The 27422-nt window shown below is 39.3% G+C and overlaps 1 protein-coding gene across 1 annotated transcript in view; it reads right to left on the bottom strand.

Annotated features, from left to right (window-relative positions):
* LOC122824046 (receptor activity-modifying protein 3-like) overlaps positions 1–26349 on the bottom strand; it is a 36075-nt gene extending 9726 nt beyond the window's left edge. Inside the window, exons 1-3 of the mRNA XM_044104226.1 lie at positions 26001–26349; positions 4018–4047; positions 3736–3895 (exon numbers count right to left, since the gene is read on the bottom strand). Coding sequence (XP_043960161.1) covers positions 3736–3895; positions 4018–4047; positions 26001–26052 — 242 coding nt within the window. The 5' untranslated portion in view covers positions 26053–26349. The remainder of the gene's footprint in view (positions 1–3735; positions 3896–4017; positions 4048–26000) is intronic.
* Between the last annotated feature and the right edge of the window lie 1073 nt (positions 26350–27422).

Below are 27422 nucleotides of genomic sequence, written 5' to 3'. Positions count from 1 at the left end.
TTTATTTTCACCGTTTCTTTCACAGCTTCATGTCTTGCACATTCGCTGTGACCTTGGTATTGAATTTAAAGGATAACCAAACAAGGTTTGATCACTTTCAGTCATTCTGAAAACCTTTTTCAAATATAAATGTCAGAACCTTCTGGTGGACACACACAATAAAGACAAACGAGTCTGTTTTGAAAATTATGAAGATTAAAGTGCTACTCATCAGTATAATTAAAGTAATGCAATGTTAATAGAAAGCAGAATAATAAGATATAGGTTAACTGTTTACTTAAAAAACCACAACAAAATTTAACATTTTTTTCTTAACTTTTGCTCCAGGATCAAACTAATATTAAAAAAAAAAAAATCTTATTTCGAGTGTGAAAAGCAGTCGGTTACATTATTATAGATTCTTGTTTATCATAAACTTGTGTGATTTCTACTCAGTTATCATACCATGAGAACTTCATGCTGACAAAAAGCCCAATCAGTAGTTTTGTCAAATGTCATGTGGAACATCTCTTTACAGATAATAAACATGCTTAATTATAGCTTAATTATAATCGCATATGTCACATACCTCTTATTCAGCATCATTTTCAGTATCTTTTGCTCACACAACTAGAGGCCTCGGTCCTCTGACTTATGTGTTACTCTTCCACAAATTTAAATAAAACATTCGTTCTTAAAATCAATGGGATTGCAAAATACTGAACAATCTCATGGGGGAATGTGGCGAATGTTTTTTGTTGTTTTGTTTTTTTTCTGAGAATTTACTCCCCACAACTGGAGACGATCATTTAGACTTCAGCACATGTGCTAATGTGCAATAAGCCCGGTCTCGTAGCACACCGGCTTAGCTTCTGGCTCTGAGTTTGGAGTTTAGACAAAAGCAGGAGAGCCAAGACGTGAAAGGGAGGAATTAAGTTTAAAAGCTGGATAAAAATAGATACAAATAGGTGGCCATAGATTATAAAAAATCCAGTTTTGGGAAACATACCTCCCACTGTTCACACACACACACACATCTTACCAGCTGCAGGACATCCAGAGTCTCCTGATTGGTAAAAATTTCTCAGAAAATGCCACAATGCAGGAATGTCAGCTACTTGAGAGATGCAACGAAGGAATGATAATAAAGTGCTGTGAAGAAGTATTTGCTCCCGCGTACAGTTCCTTGTGAAACTATTTATGCATTTTAAACTTTTTCACATTGAATCTGCAACCACAAAATTCTACAACTATTACGTACACCAAGTAGTGCATAATTGTAAAGTGGGAGAAAGGAAAATATAAAATCTTTCAAGTGTTTTTGCAAATGGTACCGAGCACTGTGGCGTGAATTTGTATTCAACAATTCACCTAATTGCTAAATAGAATCCACATGTGTGCAATTTAGCCACAGTGTAAACCCAGGTGTTCTGTGGAAAAACCCACAACACGAGGAACACGACAGGCAAGTTGTGGAGAAGTTCAAAGAAGTGTGAGATTATAAAACAACATCCCTGAGTTCAACAACTAACAGAGCAAGGTTTAATCCACCATCTGGAAATGGAATAGCACAACTGCAAACTTACCAAAACACGACCTTACACCCGAAATGATAGGCTGCATGATGGGAAAGCAGTTTGTCACCATCTGACACGGCAAACACATGGAAGGAGGTGATATGGTCATTGGTTGTATTTGTCATTAGAAAAAGACAAATACAACAACTTAAGTTGGGATAATAAGACATAAGATCAAATTTTAGGAATCCAGTCACATGGAGAGTGTTGCACTGACATCTTTTCAGGAACACAAAGGAGGCTGAAGTATGTAACTCCATCTAATTTATTCCAGGAATATAAGAAATTAGGTTAGACAGCAATAAATGCTTTGAAAAGCAATTAAAACTCAAGTGATTATGTCTGTCTTAATTTAATTGTCTGCTACCTGTGAGGAAAGTGAGTGCATGACTATGCATAATGCATGAGGCATTTAAAGAGTACTAACATGTGGAAAACCTTGGCTTTCTCCCTCAATGTCTGCATTAGCATATGGTAAAGTGACCTCTTAAACATCTAGAGCAGGTATAATGACAGAGGGACAAAGGCTAGTGACAAAAAAAACTGCAATGATAAATTCTTCCAGAACAAATGTCCCAGACGGTTTTATTAGCATAAAAAGCAAAGCAACGTGAAAAGATTCAAACTGCAAGAAAGGGACGGTAACAAAAGGATCGTGTGTTGAAAAATTTGAAAAAGAAGCAAAATTCAAAAAGCCTTTTTGGGCATGCAGAGCGCTCAAAGAGCCTTACACTACAGACATATTTACCTGTTTACAAACACCAATACACAAATCCATCGTTCTCTTGGGGTTATATGCCTTGTCCTTAAGAAGCCTGAACATCCTCAGCTGTCTTCTTTCAATGTGAGGGAATATCAGCTTCTCCCAGGAGACGGAGATCTTCATTGCATGTCTAAGGCTGCGTCTGGCAACTTTAGAGATGTTGAAGATTATGGCCACAGACTTGGAGGAACAGCAAAACTTTAGCATAGTCTGATGTTGCGCATGAGTCTTACCCTTAATTTGTCTGTTGTATGGCGTTATGGGCGTCTACGTTGAGGTTGTAGTTTAAAAATGATGACAAGACTAGAGCAGTAGTTGAGAACTCTTGAATGATGCCCCACAATTTCCAGAAGAAAATCTATCCAAAACTTTTTGATGTATTCTGTCAAAAGCAGTGAGGAAACCTACATCTATAGTAAACAACAAGTGTCTTCTGGGTTGATGTACTCAACCCAGATGTTATGTTTAGTTCACTATTCATCAGCATAGATGAACTTTGCATGACCCACGTTATTAATTCTTTGAAAAGTGCAAGATGTACGGCCTTGCTAAGTTTGCAAACAGAGAGTCCAGAGGAACAAAGTAATCCAGCATGACTCACAGTGCAGATGAAATATGAAAAGATAATTGTGAAGTACAGATATTTGTATTGGTGCATAAATAAACTGAGACCACCATCAAGTGCCTGCATGCAAGAAAACATGAAAAAACAGCAACAAAAAAAGGAGGGGTCATCAAAGGTGAATGTGAGTATATGAGCTGATGAGGAGTCATTCAAACTTCGGCACAGAGAAAACCTTAGTGCTGCATCATGCTGGTTTAACTGTATTGCTACCTGGTGTAGGAGGCTGAAGACCTGCCAGACTGTTCACATTAAATCTGAGGACCTACAGCAGCTGTTAGCATTAAAGGGGAACTGGTGAGCTACTACGAAGGACTGTTTTTGTTTTTTTTTTCTGTCCTTTTAGATCATGTGGAAGGTTACTGAGCCTTGTTTACTTCATAATGAGATGGCAACAGAGCACAATGTGAGACAAGGGCAAAACAACGATGGCAAGTTGAAGCTTTACACCAGAGGTTCTTGATCCTGGTTCTGAGGGCCGACTGTCCTTCATGTTTTCAATGTTTCCTCTGTACTCATTACTGTAATTCATACCTAAATACAAGCAACCCCTTAACAATAAAGAGATTACCTAATGTCAGCTGTGTATCTCCTCCTTCTGGGTAAAATGGCTCAGAAAACAAAGTGTTCATGGTAGCAGGATTTTTATTCCATTCCCCTTCCTTACTTAATCCATCAACTGTGAGGTGCGAACTACTTAGCAGTGATTGATTGCTTTGAGCCCCACTTTCACTTATTATAGTGTCGTATGATGACATGAACATCCTACAATCTATCTTTAAATCCTGTTTTACCTCATGAAGTGTGTGAGGTTGCACCATTGCTGCGGGTCTACGTGAGCCATGTCCCGCTTGAAGTCTTCTCCGCAGATCTCCACCTCCCACCGGAGACGGGACTCGTTGCAGAGCCTCCTCTGCCAGGTAATTGTGGGCTCTAAGTTGAACGTGTCAGAGGCTGTCAAGAAATGAGAACAAGGTGAAGAGCTGATAGATGGGTGGCTGGGTGCGTGATTGGGTTGATGGATGGATGGATGGATGGATGGATGGATGGATGGATGGATGGATGGATGCGCTCACCTGATGTCCCGCTCATCATCCAAGTATTAACTGTAAAAAGGATAAAGCAATAGAAAACACTGTTAGGTTCTCATTTGGATTTATTCAGAAAAACTCTGAGCTCTTAACACCTCCAACACTTAAATCTTACTTTTGTTTTGCACTTAACCTTTATTCAAGCATTTGTCAGGTTTGTTTTTGACGACCTTCCCAGGTTCATTTCCCAGCTGAATGTTAACGCCTACTTGATGCTTTTAGCAGCGGAAAACTTAGTTTGTTTGGTTAAACGTCAACAATTACAGGGCTCGGTCTGAGCGTAATTTAAACTGTGCAAAGGTCACACATTGTGAAGCACTGAGGCAGTACGCTGGTTCTTTCAATTACGCTAGTTAGCTTTTATGCTGTTAACGTGCCATTTTCAGGACTTGTATTTCTTTAGAGTGGCTCACAGTCACAGTAAAATGTTTCATAATGAAAAGAGTACTTTGCATTTTGCCTTCCTCTGTGATCTACTGACACAAAAACACAAGTCATAGATTGTTATAGTGTGTTTATGTGCATAGATGGCTTACCTTTAAACCTACTTCAGGCCAATAGGGAATTCCTACAAGATTAAAGTCTTCAACATTATATTCTTTATGAGTAGATAAGCCATGAGAGAACATTTAAACCCAGTGTTTTAGTTATATGCAGATGACACTCATATACTCATGATAAGCTTTGTGGATACGTTCAGCATTCTTCCAACAGATTAAAAGGACAGGTCTGTACCTTCCAACTTGCTTTAAATGCAAATATTTCTCAAAATGTTTGCTCCGGCACTGCCTGGACATTTTGTTTTAGCAAGATTGATGTCAAATGCATTTTAAATAGGATGTGTTTTAAGACGTATTTTCCTTTTGTGGTTTTTATTTTTGAAAAAAGGTCCAGAATCATTTCCAACACTAAACTGACTTAAAAAAAATCTACCTTTAGCTCCTTTCCAGCTTTTAAGATGCACTACAGTATAAATTTAAATCTATTGTTGAATAATGTCTGTTGCTCATCGTTGCTAACTGTGGTTTGGTTGCTCATTGTTCTGTTTTCTTATACTTTGACTGTTGTTTTTTTTCTGTGATTAGCAACAACAACAACATCATCTGGTTAAAAGCCCATTTTTCTTCCCTAATCAGTTTGAATAATTTGAATGAGACCACAATTGCTTTTGTTTTTTCCAATCGATGCACTTTTTAAACAATTCTTGTTCCAGGTATTGTAACTTTTGAAGAAATTCCAAAGAGTTCAATATGTATATCGGGAAACAAAGGTGTATCTACCAATCTATACTCAATGTAAAAACAAAATGAGTTCTCTATTTTCTTGTACCTGCAGTATCGGTCTGATTAATTATATTTTTAGTTGAAGTTGAGCCCTTGTTAGTGTGTTCAAACACAATACCCCACGGGGAGCAAGGCGAGTGCATGGCAGAGGAGACATGCTTGTCATTAATCATTAACAAGCATGTCTTCAATGGAAGCTCTGAAGGTCAACTTGTCACTCGTTGCAGGCAAACTACCTAGATGGGTTTGTGAACAATTCATCTGCGCTTTGCAGGGTCTTTGTAACGTGAACATTAGAGGTAGTTAATGTCCCTCTTCAAGTATTTATGCATCCGTTTACACGCTTGTAATTCCGTTCTCCATGTTCGTGTCTTTATTTTTAATCACCCACCGATCTGCGAACTGAACTTTCACACACCACAGCTCTGGTCAAAGCTAAACAATACTCAGCACGTGAAGGTAAATCTCCCCTTTTGTGTGAAACTTTCAAAGAGGCGGCTCCTGTTGGAAGGCACCCAGCAGGACTCCGACCAAGAGGCCGCGCTAAATTTAGAGACCTTTATCTGACCATGCAAGGATGTTTTTAGGTGCAGCGTTTGTGTTTTGATCCAATTTTTCTGTCTTCTGCTCTGCATTCGTTCCAAAGCAATAACTCAATGGAACGGAGGAAGAATATTATCTTATCGTACGAGAGTCTAAGCAGATGGATTTTCTCTAAGCGTAGCGTTTTAAATCCGCCAGCGCTCTCTCAGCGCTGGTTCACTACCAAGACGAGATCCAAAGAGGAGACGATCAGAGTGGAGCAGCGAGGAGTTATTGATGAAACCAAATATCAGCAGCATAAATGCATTACAAAACACAGAACAATGACTTCCATGGGTCAAGACTGAGACGTCCCCTGACACATCATGTAAGCACAAGTAACAATATAGTATTTTCGTTCCTTTGCTCCTCCAGAGAAGAAAGACAAGGAGAGGAGTTCAGCAGTGATTGTTTGATACTCCAATATCTCATGACATGATCCGGGTTGTGCACATGCATGCTGGGTGCGCATCGATCCAAGGGGGTCCAACTCTGAATAGGCAGGTGGGATAGTGATTCATGTCGTCCTAAAATATATACTCCCCTCTGCCGTCAAATTTAAACATGCGACGACATTTGAATTCAAGTGAAAATGCTCCAAGATTATCCTCTATCCATCTGATAGTGTGATATGTGCAGTTTGCTCTCAAGCTAATTAAGACAGCTATAGATTTATTGAAGGTACAAAAACCATTGCGGGGTGAACGGTGTGATTTAAACGCCTCTTTACCACCACTGCATCTCAAAAACTGCAGCAATGACCAAATATTGACATCGTTTTATTCCCCCCCGCACAAGCTTTATCTTCATTCATGTAATTTATCTCACCTCGACATGGCAACTGCTTGAACCTGATCTCAATAATTCATCTAATTATTATTGAGCAAAGAATCAAAATAAACTTTTTTTATTCCTCAGGGGAAATTTTTGTTGTTGTTGTTCAGAAGCTACTCTGATTGAAACTCTTAGATATTAGTAAATGTAACTATCTCCATTAGTTAAATAACATTTATAACACAAGGGTGAAATTACTTGTAATTTAAACATGATCTAAATATAAAATACATTCAGCACATAAAGTGAAATTTAAAAAACAAAACAAGTATGTACATGAAACGATGTGACTCATGTTATACAAATAATATGTCAAGATTGCTGAACTTGTCAGGTTATTGCTGATATTTACACCATTCAGCCCAATAAACATGCATCATACATAAAGGAGGGGGTCATAAATTATGTTTTACGCACATGCCAGGACTTTATGTTCAACTGTCTTTATTTCTTCCAAATCAGATCCAAGTTTGATGTGCTTTTAGATTTGCTAACTTGAGTGGCGAGATAAAAGATAAAACGATGTGACAACGGGTTTAATATTGTAAGCCTGAAATGGAAAACAATTTATTCAAGTAGCAAGAAAATGGGACAAGTTTTTTTGTTTCCCCCCTTATCTGAGCACTTACAATTACCACGTCCTGGATGACAAATTACAACGCTGCTGAACACATCGCATTCACTGTAGAGGCAATATGTGTCGCTACCTCTGTTTTCATTCAACTTCAACTGTTTAAAGTTTGACATCCTGACTGGATAATGTACGTTTGAAATTTACTTTTCCTGGGTATAATTTGCTAGCTTGCCATCATGTTTCGCTTTGCAGTGTTTCTATATATATATATATAGACAGAAGGGAACATTGTAGGAAAGCAGTCAGCAGTCGTCTGGTATTCTAATGAAATGAACTTAATAAATTTAGCATTATTACTGTTTACTTTGACATAGCAGTGTGCTTCATTAATTACTGAATACTTCTAGTCTCAAAGGACAGAGAAGAACCCAATCTGCAAATATTAAACTCTACCCAGTAGCAGTTTCGCACTTTGCAAGTTATTTCTTACACTCTGCTCCTTCTTGGCTTCATTCACATATCAAATGGCTCTGAGGATAAGCCAAAATAATGATTACCTGGCAGCCTGGGAATTCAATTTCGAGAGTGTCCGCCTGGCTTGCCTGTTGTTAAAATTGTGTGTGGTGCAGTGTTAAATGCATAATTCTCACCCGAAGCATTACTTCCTATGGTTTTGTGTCTTTTTGTGCCATTGAAACGAAAGACAGAGAAACAATAGCGTGACAGGATTGTAAGCGAGTAGAGAAAGTGAAATGTTTCCTCATGTTCCGGTGAATGTTACCCTCATAATGGGAGCCACTTTTCTCAGAGCACCTGCCATCCTCAGGATGTGAAGAATTATCGCTGTAATGTTGTGTGAGAGCAACATTTTTACTAAGGCAACAGGATGGAGTTCATAAAACTGTTTTGGTGTTTTAAGACTCAGAAGCTCTTTGTCCTGGAAGTGACTTTAATCTAAAGTATGTTGGGGTTTTTTTTTTCATTTTGCTAAATTGAAATTCAGCAACCAGTGTTGGCACACAGAGATGCTATTTGCTTGGCAGAAGCAAATCTCTCTATGTTACTGCTTTCTAATTAGACAAAAACTCTGCAATTTGCAGAGGTAAAAATCTTCTTAGGCATGCACACCTGGCAGAAAACATCAAGAAGACAAGTGCAAAAATAAAAATCTGCATACAATAGCACAAAGACTAAAACTTACATTTTACGAAAAAAAAAAAAAAGTAGACAATTACTAATGACATCTACAACTCAACAACAAATATATACATATTAAAAGATTATATATCTTTAAGCAATGTGATCAAAATGCAGATTTGTATAGATTAATCTTTTTCCAAATGTATTAAACATAGGATTGTGTGGATGTCAGAAGAGAAAAATTGATAACAGCGGCATCCAGGACAAAAGATTCTCCAAGAGCAGGTTTTAAAACCACTTTTAGATGAAAAGGTTTCTGAGGATGACATCCCTACCGCTCCCAAACATCCAGGCTTATGAGAGGGGACAACGTCAAATCCACGTCCCTGTCCTCTTTAAGAGATTAAACTCTTCCCGTCCTCCTCAAAAAGGGATGAGAGAATCGTGAAGATCTACAGAGAAAAAGAGAGAGCCTTTTCTCCTGAACCTCTCAGCTGTCGGGGCTCAAAGAAAAGAACTTCTTTGTATTTATCGATCGATACGTGAAATCAAATATCGCAGTGATGTGCTGTGCACTCTAACAACAGCCGTCTTTGAAAACCTTCCTGTGCCGCCCTCGGCCGCTCCGTTCCCACGGGTCCCCGCTTGCATTTTATTCCCAGTGGCAGTGAACCTCGGGCGGTCGAACCCCAAAATAACTTCCTGTTTTAACCGTCCAATACAAACACGAAAGCTTCCGTCTGGAAAAGCCAAAGATCACCAACGTTCCCTTACCAAATGTTCTCCAGCAGGCTGGGCTTTCAGAAAGTTCTGATCTGCAACAAGTACGCTAAAAATATTTTAGAAAAATGATCAAACTCTCTTTTTTTGTCGTTGTAGGTTTAGCTTAAACAGCACTTTTACAACGAATGCAAGTTATTTAAACGTCTTTGCATACTTACATTTTTTATTTCAGAATGTATTCAATTAAAAATCACGTAATCAAAAATAAATCATCTTTAATTACTAATTAATTTAAACAATTAATTATTTAAAAAATATTTTTAACAATTAAAAAAAATATTTTTTGAATTAATAAAAAAATTAAAAAAAGCGCTAAATATGTACTTTACTTGTTTTATTGGTCAGAACAAGTAAAGCACATGTGAATTTCACTTCAGACCCATAAAGGGCCCTGATCCTTCATCGGATTCGCCTAAATAAAGTGGAGCCATTTTCATATTATGAAATACACTCATTTTGCCATTATAATACAAACTCTGTCCCACGATAAAATGCAGTCGTTTCTCCTTTTGATAAATGCAAGTGAGCTGTATGAAGTGATGAACCCACGACAGCGACGGAGCAGCAGGATCTCTGTGTTACTGCTCAGCTGAACAGCAGGGGAGGTTAGAAATGAGATCTGCTCTGGGGAAACAGACAGGACTGACATCATTAGTGGAAAAGGATGACATTTGGTGACAGTACAGAGAGATTCGTGAGCCTGAGATTTAGCAGAGAGCTGAACACGTCTGCTCGGTGTGTGACAGCTCAAGAGCTCGTTCACACAATCCAGAGAGAAGAGAAAATCCTCAAGTAAGCATTTAGAGACGGTGGGTCTGAACGACAGGTTGTGACATTGTATGAAACCAATCACAAAGCAACAATTAGAGAAGCGGCTTCCACACCGACCGTGACTTGTACGGTAGGAAAGTGTTGCAACTCAAACTTTATAAAGAACAATTTCAAAGGACAATACAATAACATGAAATGATCAAATCATCCATTATGGAGGTTTTTTAATGTAAGATCAAAAATCATCTCTTACAAGTATACACTGCGGGTTTTCAGTCTATTACAAGCCTGGTGGGCTACCAGGCTTTTTTAATCCACCAGAATTAACATTGCTTATTTAAATAAGTCTTTTTAAAATATTTGCATTTTTTAAGACTTTATAGTTGATGTTCAGGTGTTACTCTTCCAATCTTTCACTAACACATAATTATCAACGGATATCTTAAAATTTCCAGACAATGTTAAGCATTTTTTAACTCAAAAGCCCAACCACCGAGCTTAGCAAATTTTCTGGGGGAAACCTTGTATCACAAATTATATTTCAATATACCAAATGGTGGTGCTGTACGCACATTTGAGGAAGTTCTTTGATATATTCAGTGGATTAAAATTCAGCATCTCCAGTTCTGCCGCACTTGCGATTTAGAACTGGTCTGAGGGAAGTAAGAGTTTGTCAGGTTTATATTGTTTTCTGAAAGATGCTCACTCACAGAACCCAAGAGAAAGGGACCATCCCCACCTCACAATCCAGAAAGACTTAACCAGGTAAAGACAACAAGCAAAAAAAAGTGTCTAATGCGCGAAAGTTCATGCACGTCCTAAAGAGTCTCAAGATACAGAGACGCTCCGGTTGCTGAAATTCTCATGTACCACTATCAAACATTAGAAGTGCCTCGCAAAAGTAAACACGCCGCTTCAATTTGACCAAATGTGAAAAAAGATCAAGAGGTATAATTACATTTATTATGAGGCAACCCTCTGTGCGTCACCTCATCCTGCAGCCTGCTTCCCCTTCACTGAGATTTTAGAGTCAACAGCTGGTTTGAGAGAAAAAGGTGGCCAGGTCCCTCGCACACACACGCACACACGCACGCACACACACACACACATGCATGCACACAGGTGCTATTTTTACACCACTAAGGTCTTTCCTGACCACTTTCAACTGAGCCTATCGTTAAGCTGAGGTTCCCACGATGGAATCAGGTCACCTGTGGTTCATGAAAAGGGAAACAGAATGCATGTGAGCACTGAAAGTGTATCAAATTAACATTTTAATAAAGTATTAGAAAAGCTCGGGCTACAGAGAAGAGCGACTCTGTTTGGGGTTTTTTCAAAGCAATTTACAGACCAGCGGCACGGTCTAGAAAGGCACAGCCACAAAAAATAGACATAATGAAAGCATAGATATAAAAAAAAGACTTGCTTAATTAAGTCCTACGTTCGTTATTACAGGAATTAAAGAATGGCCCATTCAGCAGGATTTTTATTAGGTTCTCCACATGTGATCCTTTCAATGAGCAAAACACCAACCGGCAGAAATGAGAAATCTATAAAGCAACATTTAAGCAGAGCAACATGAGAACAGCGTGCGAAGCTATGATCCTCTAACAGCTGTAAGGCCGTTACCTGGATGACAACATGCCTGTCGAACTGGGGCCTCGCTTGTTTGAACATTCAAGACCAATTGACAGAGCGGATGTTTGATTTATAGGGAAAACTTTAAATGCTAAAAATATTTAAAATGCTGAACAAAATTATTAAACGTTATTTCACAAGAAAGGTCAAATTACGTATTGATTTAACCTCACGTGGCTACTAATAATCTTTATTTGAAAAATAACAGCGATCAAAATAATTAATTCTCTTCTTATTGCAGCAGGTTCTGGACTCCTGTTGACCTTCACTTTACTAGAACTGAGTATAACCTTTAAAGCAATTTCACATACAGCAAATTTATTAATAGATCGGCTGCCATTTAGGCCACCAACGCATCCTTGAACTAGTTTAAATCATATTTAGTAGGCTTCACTCACTTCATTAAAAAACCTTTAGGTCCAACCCTTTTCCAGTCTGATCTGGGGTTCCTCTGGGCTGTGTTGTAGAGCCTGTTGTGTTCATAAGCTACATCGAAGCTCGGCTACACAAACTTGAAGAGCAATCATCGGCGTATGATGTTATGAACTCGCGGTGAGACTGATGTGAGTGTATATATCTTTGTGAGCAAAGAATAATGTGCATTTATGTCTCACACCCACTCAGATTCTGGCACAGGCGCTTTGTTCTCTGTCTACGCTTGTAACATGACAAAATAAATGAGCCACATCACCAGCCAATTACAGATTTTCTCCTTGGTCCCCAGAAACATGATGATGCATAACTTTGGTATGCATCATCAGTATTTTTTTTTTTTTTCTACAACGTCATTGCCTATCAGTTAGGTTGCTATGTTTAGAACAGCCTTTGACTTCTCTCTATTGAATGCCAAGGAAGCGTTCATACGCTCCTCCCTTCTGATCTCTTCCACATGCAAATTCACTCTTTATGTCTTGATCATAAATTCATCTTACTGTTCTCTGTGCTTTTGTATTGTAGTTAGTTTTAGATGGTTTTACTCTGTAAGGTGACTCTGAATGTTTCAAAAGGCATCTATAAATAAAATAATCAGATATGGATGTTTTTGGCCTGTGAGAGGAAACCCGAGTTCCTGCAGGGGGAGGCGCTGCGGGGAGAACATGCAAAACTTCACACGGAAAAACTCAAACCAGAATTTTCACCGGTGACCCTCGTGTCTTTGTTTTATTATATCTGTAAAATATTTTAGCATTTAATCTATGATAGGTGCTATGTAAGTAAAGTTTAACTACCTACTTGCCACTTTCTCTCTTTCAGACAACCAACAACCGTCTTCCAGTTGGGTTGCATGAGTGTTTTATTGCAGCGCTCTGTAAATCGTGGCATGTCCTGTGGGAGTATGAGACATTTTTAAACCACAGATGAGAGACAATAAGGGAAATCAGTTATTACTATTAAGGCTCTTAGATGCTTCCTGTGCCACCCTTCTTGTTCTCGTGGTGCAAATCTACAGTTGCATTGTTCACAAACCTTCACTTTACAGAGCCCCCTTCACACTTTGTAAAACCTTGGGGGGATGTTTTCCCCTTTCCTTGGTTCTGAATTTATTTAACAGGTTCTGGAGTTTCTAAGGGTCCATGATGCTATTCAGTCTGATATGGTTGCAAGAGTCTTTGGAAGAAAAACACGACCACAGCATAACATCAACTCTACTGTACGTAGCAGTGGGAAATAGCATCTATTACACAGCAAAGTTTGGAGAATCTTTTTTACCCCCTCTTACCATCATCTTAATTGTGTTAAATTTAAAGGAAATCTTAGCGTAGTTTTGGCCACAGACCTACATTTTGACAATCATATAATGTCCTTTTATAACTCAGTTTACTATCATCTCAAATTTCTGCCGTTATAAAGGGATTCAGGTCAACAGAGGACATATAAAAACATGAGCATGCCTTTATTATCAGTATGTTAGGTTACTGGAACTTTGACTTTCCTGGTCTGTTTAAAAACTCAATCAGAAAGCTGCAACTTTCCCTAAATGCTGCTGCCAGACTCCTGACCAACACTTGGAAATGGATATTCTTAAATCTTTGCACTGGTTTCCTGTTTTTCACATTAAAAAATGTCAGTATTGGTCTAAAACCGCTGAATGGCCTTGGGCTACAATACATTTATGAGTTGCTTGTTAATTACGAGCCTTAATGCAAGACCCCCCAAAAAAAGATCAGAGACTTGCTGAACTGAGCAATTTTGTTGCTGAATCAAACTTTAAGAAACTGTGTGCCTCATAGGTTTTATGCATGGAGCTTACTTTTCAGGAGCAGCTCAAAGGTTATTTTTTTAATAATATCTTTACTTAAGGTCCCTACAATTTTGAACCGTGTTGTACACGTGGCGTGTTTTCTTGACTCCATGTGACCCAGCTCATACCCAATGTCATTTCGAACTCTGAGGTTGCTTTAATGGGATGTTTTTGTGCTTCAGGTAGGAACTGTCACAAGGTGCTTGTGCATGTCTGTAACGTCTAGCTGTCCAGCTGAGCCAATGGTATTGATTGTGTGCTTTCCTGCCAGGGTTACTGGAGCCTGTAATAACAGGGGAGGATGAGGTCAATCACAGTGTTTCTGAGTAAGATAAGAAAAAAGCTGGATCAAACTAAATGTGATTCCTATATTATAGGGAATCACAGCTTAGCACTTGCTAATGTTTGCTCTTTTAATATACAAAACTATTTGAGGTTTTATATCAGAGCAAGGAAGTGAAGAACATCAGAATGTGTGTTCAATTCTGGACATTTCAACAAGTTTTCAACTATTCTTTGGATATAATTATTTTTACTGTGAGTTATTTTAGTATATTATGTTTTCTGTTCTTAGTGTCAGGATCCCTTCAGGCAGTCATTGGGTTTATCTGGTTTACAGGTGACGGATGCAGATAACCGGATGAATGCTTGCTTTTGAGGATCTCTTTCACTTTCTTACATTTCGACAGAAAACCTTTTCAATACAGTGTAGAAAGAAGTGTAGAAGAGGGAGTTCAATAAAGCAGACGGAGGCTAGAATGTGAACGTGGGGAGTAAACGGGGAGTATCCGGAGAAGCTGTGAACAACTTTACACTTGCAAAATACTTCATGCTACGTTGGCACCGGACACTGTTAGAGGTGTTTAGTGTTATGGGCATTGAGCCACTTTTGTAATAAGAGGAAACCCAAACAGCATTATTATGCATCCTCACTGTAGTTAGTTCTATATAAAAAAAAAAATCTATTGAACAATATATGTTTTAAATATGTTTACCTTTCAACTGGCAACATGATCCACTCTTTTCTTTTTTCTTATATTAATCCGCAAGTCAAAAATTAGCTGAAAATTACAAAGTCCTACTTTCTTTTCCGGGGGTCTTACATTAGCCCACCAGCAGTAATGACAGGCGCTCTTGCTATCAGCAGAGAACCATGACAGGAAGACGGATGACCTCCTAACAGCGAGCTGATGTATGTGGTCAATGAAGGGGTCCTGATGTGACAAAACAACTTGGAGAGGATGTTGTTGCAACATTAATGCGTGCTGCTTCGTGTTTGCATCAAGGCACAGGGTAGCAATGTGATCACTGCTGGTTCGGTGTCGCACGAAAAGAGATTGCTCAAGCGCAGTATTTGTTCAGCCGGAAACAGTTCAGGACGCTGCAATAACTGCTTTATAGGGGTGGACACTAGATCTGTTCTGCCGGCACGACGATGTTTAAACTGATCTGCGCTCTGGGGCTGGTGACTGACCACCATTGACGGTTTTAATCTCTGGGCTATAACCTTGTCAATAACAGCAAATAGTTGGTACACTGCTAGCCATTGGCTTGTGCGTAGTTTGGTCATCCAGATCCAAATTCTCTGATGACCAATGATAGCCGTAGTGTAACATACTCTATCTTCAGATCCTTTGGGGAACCTTTCCCTTTCCATCACATTATGAGGAACAATCCACCGTTGACAAGGACAGATTATCTTGCTCTAATATGTTGATTCGATGCTGAGTATTAATGTTTATGCCCAATTTCTTCCAATCGTGCATCAGATGCTTTCCTGCCTTTTTTTCAAATAAAAAACTCAAAAACGAATTAATTTTTCTGTGCAAATGTGTATACACAAACTGAGGCATAGTTGCAAAGCTTGATGTTCCACCAGGAGAGCTGCAATTTAACTTAGCATTTTGTTAAAACACAAAGAAATAACACATTTTGATGCTGGAGGCATCAACCATGAAGAAAATATTAAGATGTTTATCGGAAATCTAAGTTCGTCGTCAACCTCAGGAGAGATATTCATATGGTGGGTCTTATCCGAAATGGACTCAACTTCACTTGGGAAAACCAAGCAAACCCTAACCCCAACTGAAAATGGTGACGATGTGATCAGATTCAAACCAGATTGACCTCTCTTCACAGTCCTGTGGGAGGACTAAAGGAAATCCATTGAGGGAAATCCACTGTGATTGACTGCTGAGAGGCAAGCAGTCTTCAACCAGTTCGTGTGCCATGAGACACATAGCTGAATCAATGCTGCAGTTCTGTCAGTGAGGCTGAACAGCGCAGATAAAGAAAATGGGGAAAAAAGGTCTTACTTAACCTGCTCTTCTAACCATTAATATGTATGATGGTTTATCAGTAACACAGTATATGATATTTAAATATGAAAAAATGAAATTTCTCCTAAGGAACATCAAGTCCCGTCCTCTCTATTAAGTCTGTATTTCGTCAGTTTTTAAGGAGAATGTTTAAAGGAATAAAGGCTATATATATATATTTAAATGCTAGAGGCTTAATTAGGCTGTTGATCAAATCATGTATCCTCAGATATCGGATCCTTATTAAATAATCATCAACTGAAATAATCAAAGAACTCCAGACATGCTGAGGTAAATTAATCTTGTTCAGTACACACAGTGCTTGCAAAGTGCAGCACACATAAAAGTGATGTAATCACTGAGTCCATGTTTGAGTAGCACTCAGGTAAAATGAAATGAAACCGCAGCTGCATTAATGTGCAACATACACTGTGCCTCCGCAGAGATTTTCTTTGACCTGTCCGACCCAAAAAAATAAAAACGTCCTACTGGTTTTTCAGCATCAATCTTACACGCTCAATTTGTAGATGTTTCCACTTTTCCCCAAGCAGCTAGGAGCTTTTCTTTAGACGTCTTTGAACATGCCATTTTCTATGTTGTGCACCACAGACGTTGTGCCAAAATACTTGTATGTGTAATTTGGAGGTGTTTGCACCCCTGGGAGTCCTTCCAAGAGGAGCAAAGTGTTTTCCACATTCACACTCACCTCACCCCACAAATGGCCAGCTGTCAGCGAGGACAAAGGTCAGCCTGTCTGTCCGACCACCCTCATTTGTTGTTGCACAACTAAAGATGGGCTAAATGTGGCACAGCCGTGTACAAATAACTTCCTGGAACTACTGTCTGATGTTTTGATTGCTTTACGCAACACTGGGTCTGTCTCTAATGGCCAACCTTTCAACTCAGCCTAATCTGCTTGTTAAGGTCAATTCTAAACATTTTGTGAGGCAACAGAAACCTTTTATCGTACCATACCATAACTCAGTATGACTAATACAATCACCCATGCAGGGGCACCCAGGGGTCATAGAGGAAAGCAAAGCTGGAGATGTTACAAATGTGCAAGACGGAGGGGAACTCTGGGCACTTGGCAAACAAAAGCAGGAAGGAGAAGAGGAGGAGATGAAGGATAGCCCTTACAGGGACAGAAATAAAATTCAGCATTGGAGTAAAGGGGGAATCCATGTGTTTTTCCGGAGAGCAGCGCGATGTGTGTGTGTGTGTGTGTGTGTGTAGGATGGCTTCATCTGGGGTGGCCTGAGGTCCAGCAGTGTGTCGCGGGTGAAAGTGAGGCATCACCACTGGCTTTTGGGCTAACGGCTCAACATAAATGCAGTCCATTTGCAACGCGGAAAAGAAAATTACAGCCAAGCTCTGACAGAATGGCACCCCTGATGGAAGGGAACCATCTGTTTGTGAGCTGCCACGGCGTATTTGTTAGCAAGCGGTGAGGCTGGCGCACTAAGCGCCATGAGAATAGCCAGTCTTTTATCCAAACCAAAGAGTTTCAACAAACACAGCTTTGGCTTTTGTTTCGGTGGAGAAACAGCAATCTGTTCATTCGAGAATTAGCCAGTTGTGTCCTCGAATGTGGAAACAGGAGGCTGCTGGAGGCAGATAAGAGGCAGGGATGACGTTAAAACGCTGAGTTGGCATAACTAGTGGATGTATGGAATCCAACACTGTAATATATTAGCAAAGATAATCAGCTGGAACATGACTGCTAGTGGCGTCAGAGCTACTCCTCTGCAGCCTGAAGAAAACACCGTAACTCAAAAGGGAGACGCTGAAATAACGTTAAAGCCACACTTTCTTTGACAGAGCTTCAAAGTTTTAGTAGTCTAAGTGGGCTGTGTGACAAATACAGCTTGACTGGTGCCAGGAGGCATCATCAAGCTGTTGCCTGACAGTGGATCCTTTTTCTTTGAATTTCATGCCACTTTATTTAATTTATGTAGACTCATTCTTCATGCAATCCATACATAACATAATATAACTACGCAGCCTGCACCATGATGATAGTTTTGTTGTTGGCAACATGAACACCAGCACACCAGGAAGTCCAAATTATCAGTGCATTCGCACCAGCCCTGTTTAGTCCGCTTTAATTGAACTCTGGGTCATTTGACCAGAAAGTCCAGTTCGTTTGGAGAAGTGTTGAAATCAAACTCTGACACAGACAAGCGAACTCTGGTCCCCCAGCGAGCCTCGGTCTCTGTTTGGTTGAAGTGAGCTCTGGTGTGGTTTGAATGTGAATGCCAAGTAGATCAGAAAGCGCTCCAAAACAGCAGGAGGCAAGCTATAGTGCAGGGCATTCTGGGTAAATATAACAAAGGCCATTAATCCTACACCTGCTAAAATCTGAAGCCATTTTTCTTCACGTTTCCTGAAGAATGTTGTGCTCATGTCTTCTTTGGTTTTTTGTGTCATTTCCGTCAGGACGTCTTGGTGCAGCGCCGCCACAGGCAAAGAGGGGAACAGGTTTTTCAAAGGGTTTGGATCGTTTGACACAGCGCAGCGTGAAAGCAAACCGCACCAGCTGAAAATGTAACAAACATTGCAATTTTGGTCCATAATTGAACCGAGACTACCGGACGATCACGTGTCCGGTAGATTCCACCCTATTTCCAAAGAACAGTGGTCGTGTATTCACTGAAAATCTTGTGTGTCTTATTTCTCTAAAAATAAGACATCTATCAAAATGCAGCCATGTGTATATTTGTGTCTGTATGGAACATTTTGTCTCTGTGTAGAATTTTAAAAATCCACAGTAACTTCAAATCTGTGCACAGAGTCCTTGTACGCTTAAACAAATGATCAGTCCACCTGGTAGACTGCACCCAGAAAACAGAATAAATCCTTACACGCAAAAACTACCATCACATTCATCCCGTTGATGAATATATGTAAACTTCTGAGTAGCTCAGTCTGCCAAAATGAGATGCTGAATGGCAGTTTCAGACTCATCTGATGTAGATCTGTGCACAACACAGACAATCTGTCATGAACATGTCAGCACGATCCGGCCACTAATTACCGACCCTTTGGCCCAGATCATTCTGCAAAGGCCAGGACACAAAGTAATAATGCATTATCACTCCAACTATAGCCTAGATTTCATTAGTGACGTGCTGAATGGATGAATAGATAATAAATGCGTTGGTTGCTGTCCCATGCAACACATCACAAAGACCACAGCATTTTTTTTTTTTTACATGAGATTAAGACAAACAGAAAATACATCAAAGTGGGTCAGTGTTTTTGACACTGGATATTTAAGAATTCGAGGAGCTATCACATTTGAATGTATCACAATCTGTTTCCAATAAGGTCAAATGATTATTTTCCAAAATATTCATAAAGTAGGTCAGAGCGCAGTTAGATGTAGCTCCTTCAAGCATTTGGCATGTTGAGTTGAGTGAATCCTCACTGGCACGAGACTCAGTAACGAGTAATAGCTGCAACATTTGAAGAGAATGTCTTTATTTTTTTAAACACACATTTCCATTCCTCTAGTAAAAAAAAAAAATCTATGTATAATTTATCTGGAAATTAACCAAAAGGATTATGGTCATGCATGATTTGGTGGATGTGTCTGTGCTGGGATTAATCATTAATCTGACCATTTTAATTGCACTAATACGCAGTACTGACTGGTGCAACATCACTCTCCATTTTCATCAGTAACATAAGCTTTTAATTAGCTCCTCCACCAACAAAACCATACATTTTGTCACACTGGAACACAACACAATTATGATCATCCTCCTCCCAAGCGGCAAAAGAATTTATTGCTCTCCACAGATTGTCTTGGTCTTGATTGAAATTGCTGGTTATTTTCATACATTTGATCCCTGCTAAAGAATCGGACTAGGCCTACTGTTTTGTTCTGGTTTAATCTGAAGGGAAAACAACCTCAAAAGGTTTTTCTTGCACAGCTAAGAATTTCAAAATAGATTGATCATTTTATATATTTTGGCGAATAAAAAATTATCTTCTTTACTTTCCCTTCCTCCTTCTTATGGTTGTGGTGAAGCACAGCTTTTAATAACACCGTGACTGCATACGATTTAGATAGTCTTTTCATTTTATTAATTAGTAGCACTAATTGGTGGAGACCATTGTATCCCTTCTTCTTAGATTTCTGTGCATCATTGTTGCCACTATTGTTCCACAGATGTTCCTTTTTTAACTAAATTTCTACAGTAGATGTTTTAATCAAGGGGAAAAGTTTCTTCCCTTTTCAGCTTTGCCTTTGTCTGCAACAAAATCTGTGTCAGGAAGCTTGACTGTCTCACGTCTAGGCCAGTCACCTCTGACCCAGCGCTCTGTCAAAGGACAACGGCTCTGAGAAATGTTTTTTTGTTTTGTTTTGTTTTGTCTTTTAGCCCACACTTCACTTTGTTAAAGGGGAATGTAGATCTTTTCGGTAATGGTAGCCTTTCGTAGAGCATTTTTCTGTCCTTTGGTGTTGATTTTTTTTTTTGGGAAGAAGGAGAGAATTTTGTCGTTTGAACATAGAGTTTTATTGTATTTAATGAGAAATAAAATTACTCGTAAGTAAAAAATAAATAAAAATTATACCCCTAACAGATTTCTTCGATTGTTACTGGGGTTTTGTTTGTCACTTTTAAATATTTAAAATTTTTGTAAAATGATGATTGTGAGAACAAATTACACTCTCTAAAAGAAGACATGCAGCGTATCTTGCTGAAAACAAAAAAGACAAACGAAACCATTAAGGGGAGGAAATGCTTCTTTTACGGCATTACAGATTCCCCTCAAAGGTTTCCACATTTCCAGTCTTCAGCTCCCAAATGGGTGAAACTGTTTATTTTTGCTTAAACTTGTAGTGTCGCTGTTTTCTCCTAAATACGGCTCCCAGTAGAGTTGGAGGCGTCGTCGTCTTCCAGATGGACGGCGTTGTTGGGTCGGATATCACTACACTACATGGACAACTATTCCTTTTAAAGAGTGAAAGATCCAGTCTCATTAACAAATGCGCATTCTCAGATTTCTTCATTTGTGTTTTTAAAAGACGGTAAATTGCAGCCTGAAACAGCTCAGCAGTGTGCCGTCGACTCGAAGCCGAATTACACAGTTTGTGCAGCGCCGCAGAGTTTGCAGCAGCAGATATGAGCCGGGATAAGCAGAAGGTTTTGAGTCACCTCTGGAACATAAATCTTTAACAGAGATTTGAAATATTGATGATGCTCAAAATACACTTTCACTCCCCTTGAGCTGCAGCTAAAGTTCAAATGCAACAGTGTCAGGGAATCAGCGACACACTCCAGTTTAAACCTGCAGCAGCCTCTGACACCAAGCATGCCCACAGTGGTCAGACCGGAAATACACGCTGGTTTTTTTTTGTTTGTTTGTTTCTTTTCTGCATTTTCAATGACTACATCTTTTTTGGGGGGATATTGAAAAAAAAAAAAGAAATTTGGTACTCAATTGAATATAATTTCTGGCATAAAGCCATACAAATGAAGGCAGCCTGTACACAATTCTGGTTCTATGTGGGTTATTAAAATGCAACAGAAACCCCTGGCTTAAGATCTTTTGCTTTTTTCATCTTTAAGCATTAAGTCATTCTTCACTTACCCCTACCTTACCTGTAGCTAAGCAAACCAACAGAGTAGCTAAATAACCATTTAATATCATTTTTTTAGAGTAACGGTCTCACTCAATAGAGAGCAGAAATATTCTCTACAATAGGAACATTACCATCATCTCATGTGGATTTAAAAAGAAATAGTACAACATCGAAATGATTTCCCACACTGAAATCCTTCTGAAGATCAATAATAACAAGAACAACATAAACATGTTTTACAGCCTTTTCGGATGGAAGAGAAAACAGAAAGTGCCCCCAGGCACCACAAGAGTGAGTTGCTGTTTTGAAGAGGTGAGCAGATGCTCCATCGTCAGAGGGAACCGCTCTCTCTCTCTCTGCCGTGCAGATGGAGGCCCACATTCTCTCCTGCACCAACAGCGCTTCCCCGACATTAGAAGCAACAAATCAATGTGACTCACTGTGTCACGTTATTACTCTTATCTGAGCACGCGGCACCTGGGGATCCCCGATGAGAGAGCGCTTCAGTCTAGACAAGAGCTAAACGCCGTGGCATGTCTGCGTGTTGCGCGTCGTCCTGTTTACTGCGTCTGGCCACTTTCTCTTCCCGTGGAAAGTAAAACTCAGCGCAAAAGCTGTCATTCAGGCTTACTTGCTGTTCTGAGAAGAAGTTGGTACACACACAAACGTCGTGAGCAAAACCTTATTCTTAATTCAGATCTTGTAGGGAAGCATTTGATCTCCTCTTTATACAAGGTGCGACGACGATACAACTTCATTCAGTTTGAATGTATTAATAGTAATATCTTCCACCGCATCAACTCATTTTGGCATAGTCGCCACACTAGCCGAATTGGTGAAGTTTAAAAACGACTAGTTCTTTTGTACAAATCGGCTTTTAATTTATAGTCCATTAATTTTCAGCTGCACTAAAGTTCATCACTCCTAAGCCAGCATTATCTGTTTGAGGTCACTATTCTGTTCGATCACCAAATAGTTTCCAAGTTTCAACCATCTGACCCAAAACCATCATCATGGGAATTAGTGAAAATACAGGAGATCGATTTAGCCACAGAGACAATAATGATGTTAGGAGGAGTCAAGAGAAACTGTGAAGAGTGATGGACATAATATCATGTTGAGGGTTTGTCTCAGCACAAGTGGTACTGGTGCATTTCACAAACTAGATAAATAATAATCAACACAGCTCCTAGCTAGCTCTTAATGAACAGCTGGAGAGCTGCAACTTGCAGACATAGTAGCGTGTTTCAATCGTGCAATACACACAAACTCAACTTCCTGCTGATTTTGGAACCCATAAAAAGGCTAATCTTAAGCATCTGACATTCTTCCAGTCTAAACTGTATCCAAAGCTACCAGGAAGTATAGCAAATCTCATCAGCTCCACAAATTCCCATATTATAGGTGGCCAAATATGCATTTAGAATTATGCCGGGACATTGTTGATAACTAAAAGAAACTAATGTAGTTTCTCTGCAGGTTGCTAAGGGCTGTTTATCCAAATATTAGAGGTGTACGCATATAGTTGAGTCTGTGTGGATTTGAGACACAACATATTCAAACATGTGCACCTGATTCTTGTTCAAATTGAGTAAAGTTGTATAGTTGACTAAAAAAGGAACTTTAACTAAATAATTTAAAGACCCAAATATCAGATTTCTCCAGTATTGACTGCTGAGAACTCTCAGTTAAAGAGTGCAGCAAAATCAACAGCAGATGTTATAGGGAATTGAATCTAAAGAGTTTTGATAGATTTACAGCAGATTACAATACAAGATAGGCTTGGAGTCACTATTATCAACCTGAAGATTCAGTTGATGGTCAAAATATTCTGGCATAACTCAGAACAAACTGCCCCAGATGGCCCAGACCATTTTACAGCCACGGCCGGGTTTCCCCAAGCATCAATATAATTCTTATTTACGAGAACCAACGTGTTTTGCTTTAGTCTTATAAAAACAGGAAACATCCATAAGCCTTCTAGCTTTTCTCCTTTCACCAAATGACAGAAAAGAAACTGATATATATATATATAGGGTCTGCTTGGCTCACAGACCGTTAACATTAGCCGCTCAGAGAGGATCTTAGCAGCTGAAATGTCCCACGTTATCTCTCTTGGCATCAGAGGGATCTTTATTAAAACACATCTGTAGTGAGGATAACAATGAGCTTAAATGTCATCATTCTGTAGCCGAGCTGTCTTACAGAGAAATGTCTTTGGAGGTGGTTTCATGACATTTCCTAAACCTGAAGATAATCGAGATCTGTTTCTCTCCAGCACTCAGAAATCTGCCGTGGTAATGTTATTACTTATAGAACCGGGTGTTATAGAGTTAAGGCCTTGATGTATAATCTCTATTTTGGTTTTCTTTTGTTTTTTTTTTTTAATGTCAAGATGCCCACGCAGGCCTGCTTGTTATTCCGTCAATGTGAAAAAAATCACAGTCTCAAGTTTGAGATGCTCCTCACAGATGCAGTGGATGCTAAAAATCCTTATTGGATGAGAAAAGTAATCCGAGTTAAAATACAATCGCCGTTTTGGCACAAAATATTTCAGTGACATGTTGGTGCTGGTCTAACTAGCCCTTATGTTCACGTCTGGTTGCTCTGGTGAAAACAAACCAGGTTTCAAGTCAATAAACACAAACCTTGAAATTGCAGTCTTGTGTTACCTGGCCTGTCCACTGGAGGAAGCTGAATATTTTCAAACAGAACAAGACCAGATGGTGCCACCACAAAACATCCAAAAAGACCATCTGCTGTCCATGAGCGCTCGTCCTCTTGATAAATTCTATTTTTACATCAAGGTAAACGCTGACTGAATGTCATCCCGCTGACTGAATGTAGTTTTTCTGTGAAAATGTTTTATCAACGACCAACTGATTGATAAAACTGTCTGAATGAAAATAAGATTTTACAAGGTTAAAATATTAAACCCCTGCTGAGGTTTCAGCGACGGAGTTGATTTGACGATTGACGGAGCTAAATCCGGGGTAATCGTGGAATTAAACTTGTTTAGCTTGAGACTCGGACCAAGGTTCGCTGTCAAGGAAGAAAGCTACCCTAGCACCCCGAACATGCAGTCAGCGCTGCACATGAATGGGTTTTGGATCAAAGCATTTGTGTACGAAATGACCTTGTCAAGGAATAGACCTTAACCCGACTGGGAATCCGTGACAAAATTTGAAATTTGATGTCTGCAGATGACCTCCATCTAATCAATGCTTGAGCTATTTTATAAAGCAGAATGAGAGAATTTCTATCTCTAGATAAGCCAAGTCTGCAGAGACATGAGCCTAAAGCCTCGCTGCTGTAATTGCAGTGAAAACTACATTTAAGAGGTAGTTTCAGAGGTTGAATTTAGCCCCTGTGGGGTGCTAAATTCAACGGGTGATCCACATATCTCAGATTTTTGTTTGTGAAACAAAAACGTTTCAAAACCATCTATGCTTTTTCTTTTCTGTATCACACAAAGTACTTGAAAAAGTGCATGTGTGTGTGTGTAGGTGTGTGTGTGGGTGTGCGTGTGTGTGCGTGTGTGTGTGTGTGTGTAGCATAACAGAATGTGGAAAAGTTCTGTCATCTATTGCAAAACTTAACTAATTTATGAGAGAAATTAAATCCATTCTTTAATTTTGAGTTGGAAATTAACTTTTATGAGCTCTACATGTAAAAAATAAATTGGTTGTATCTTATTTATGTCTACTCTAGCCGAAAAAAAAAAAAAAAAAGATATACATTGATTAAAATCTACTAAAATAAAATATGTACAAGCACTGCATCACAGCTAGAAGCCTGGAGTGGATTTATTAGTCATAATCTGGCTCAGGATATTACACAATTTCAAGCATGATTTTGTGCAACCAGCTAATGAGACAGCTCTACACATTCCCACTGGACATAATGTCGGTCAGGGCTTTTCATTGGGGTCACATTAGACTGAGCGATCCCCATTCAGTGCATGCTCTGTGACTGATGCTCATTACGTCCACTTTGCTGTTTGCAGCGGGGATGCAAACAGAAAATATAGAAATACACAAATAGCCACCTATAGTATGTATTTCTAATTATAGTCTTTTTCTCTTTTTTTGCCTGTTTTTGTCTTTCTATAGACTCCATCGCCTAATTAGCACGGTTAATTGCTGCCGGTGAATGTTTTAAGACGTGCTCTGTTGATAATGAGGACACAAAAGAGAGTCACACTCACCCAAAAAGGCCAAAAATAAAAGTTTCAGCAGGACGAACTCATTTGTCGCCATCACGCTGCGAGGACCCGGTCGGACTGGGATTGAACCATCAGCGGCGGCTCCGGGGAAATGTTATCCCAAATCGACCCATAATTGAAATCATCCCAGAACGAGCGCGTTCAGTCATGAGGCAAGACAGCACGTGACAGATTCAAAACAGAAGAGAAAAAATATATAAATATACATACATATAAAAAAGAAAAGGAAAAACAGAGAAATTAGATTCCGGAGCGCGACTTCTTCCAGTCTCAGAGACCGAGTCTCTTTCTCTCTCTCTTTCTCTGAGCCGTCAGGAGTCACCGCTCAGGACCGCCGTCCTGCATCCTCACAGAGAGGGGGCGGGGAGGCGAGGATGATGATGTTGGGGGAGGATGATGGGGCTCCACCACAACAACAACAAAAAAAAAATGACTGGATTATTCACTCTCACTCTGAGAAGTTAACTCTGAACATGCAACCAAAGACAAGGGAATATATATATATATAGGCTTGGCATCTAGTCAAGGTTTATGACCCATTGTCAAAAATATTAGTGGATACTTTTTCAGTGTCGCAGTTAATTCAAATTAAACTGGCTAGTAATGTACAATGATCCATATTTTAGGTTTTCGAAATGCAATTATCCCGAATTAAAATAAGACCAAGAGGAGGTCTGCTTCAGTACGCTGAGCCACATCCACACTGACACAGAACCACACTGACCTCTTGTGGTTGCTGTTGGTATTGCGCATCCCTCAATACAGTATGGTCTTGAACTCTGGAGTTCAGTGGGAAATTAAAGGGGTAATTCAAGGTTTTTAAAGATAGAATTTGTTGTGTAGAGGAGCACAACACAACACAAATAGGCTGTTTGTGTCTGGTGTTCTGACAAACAGCATATCAAGTTGTTGAGAGAATGAGGTCTTGCTTGGGAATGTTGAGTTGGACGATGTTAGCATCTTTAAGCCACAGCCTTCTGTTTATACTGGAGTGAGAAATAACAGAGTGTGGCACGCCACCACCTCCAATCTTTGTTTTCTGTATAAATAATCATTGACTTGTGTGAAAATAACCACCTAATTCAAGCATCGCAACGTTTTAACATTTCATTAAGTCGTAGTTACATAAAACTGCCATATTTGAGCGATGGTAGAAGTTCACTTTGGCCTTGACTAGCTGTTAGCTTTAACCTCCAGAGGCCAAAATGACGACACAAAGAGATTTATCTGCTTATAGCTTTTCAACAGAACGTCATTTAGAAATTCCAAGCTATTCATTTGAAAAGTTTTAGAAATACTGACAGGATTTTAGGTCATCCCTGTCATCATGAATATTCAAACTTACAGTGATTAAAGTTTTATGTAAAACCACGTTATCGGCTGCAATAATTCAAAACCAAATGC

This window comes from Gambusia affinis, linkage group LG21 (assembly GCF_019740435.1).
Source record: "Gambusia affinis linkage group LG21, SWU_Gaff_1.0, whole genome shotgun sequence".
Lineage (NCBI taxonomy): Eukaryota > Metazoa > Chordata > Actinopteri > Cyprinodontiformes > Poeciliidae > Gambusia > Gambusia affinis.
The sequence above is the reverse complement of the archived record's forward strand: the minus strand, read 5'-3'. Positions and strand labels throughout refer to the sequence as shown.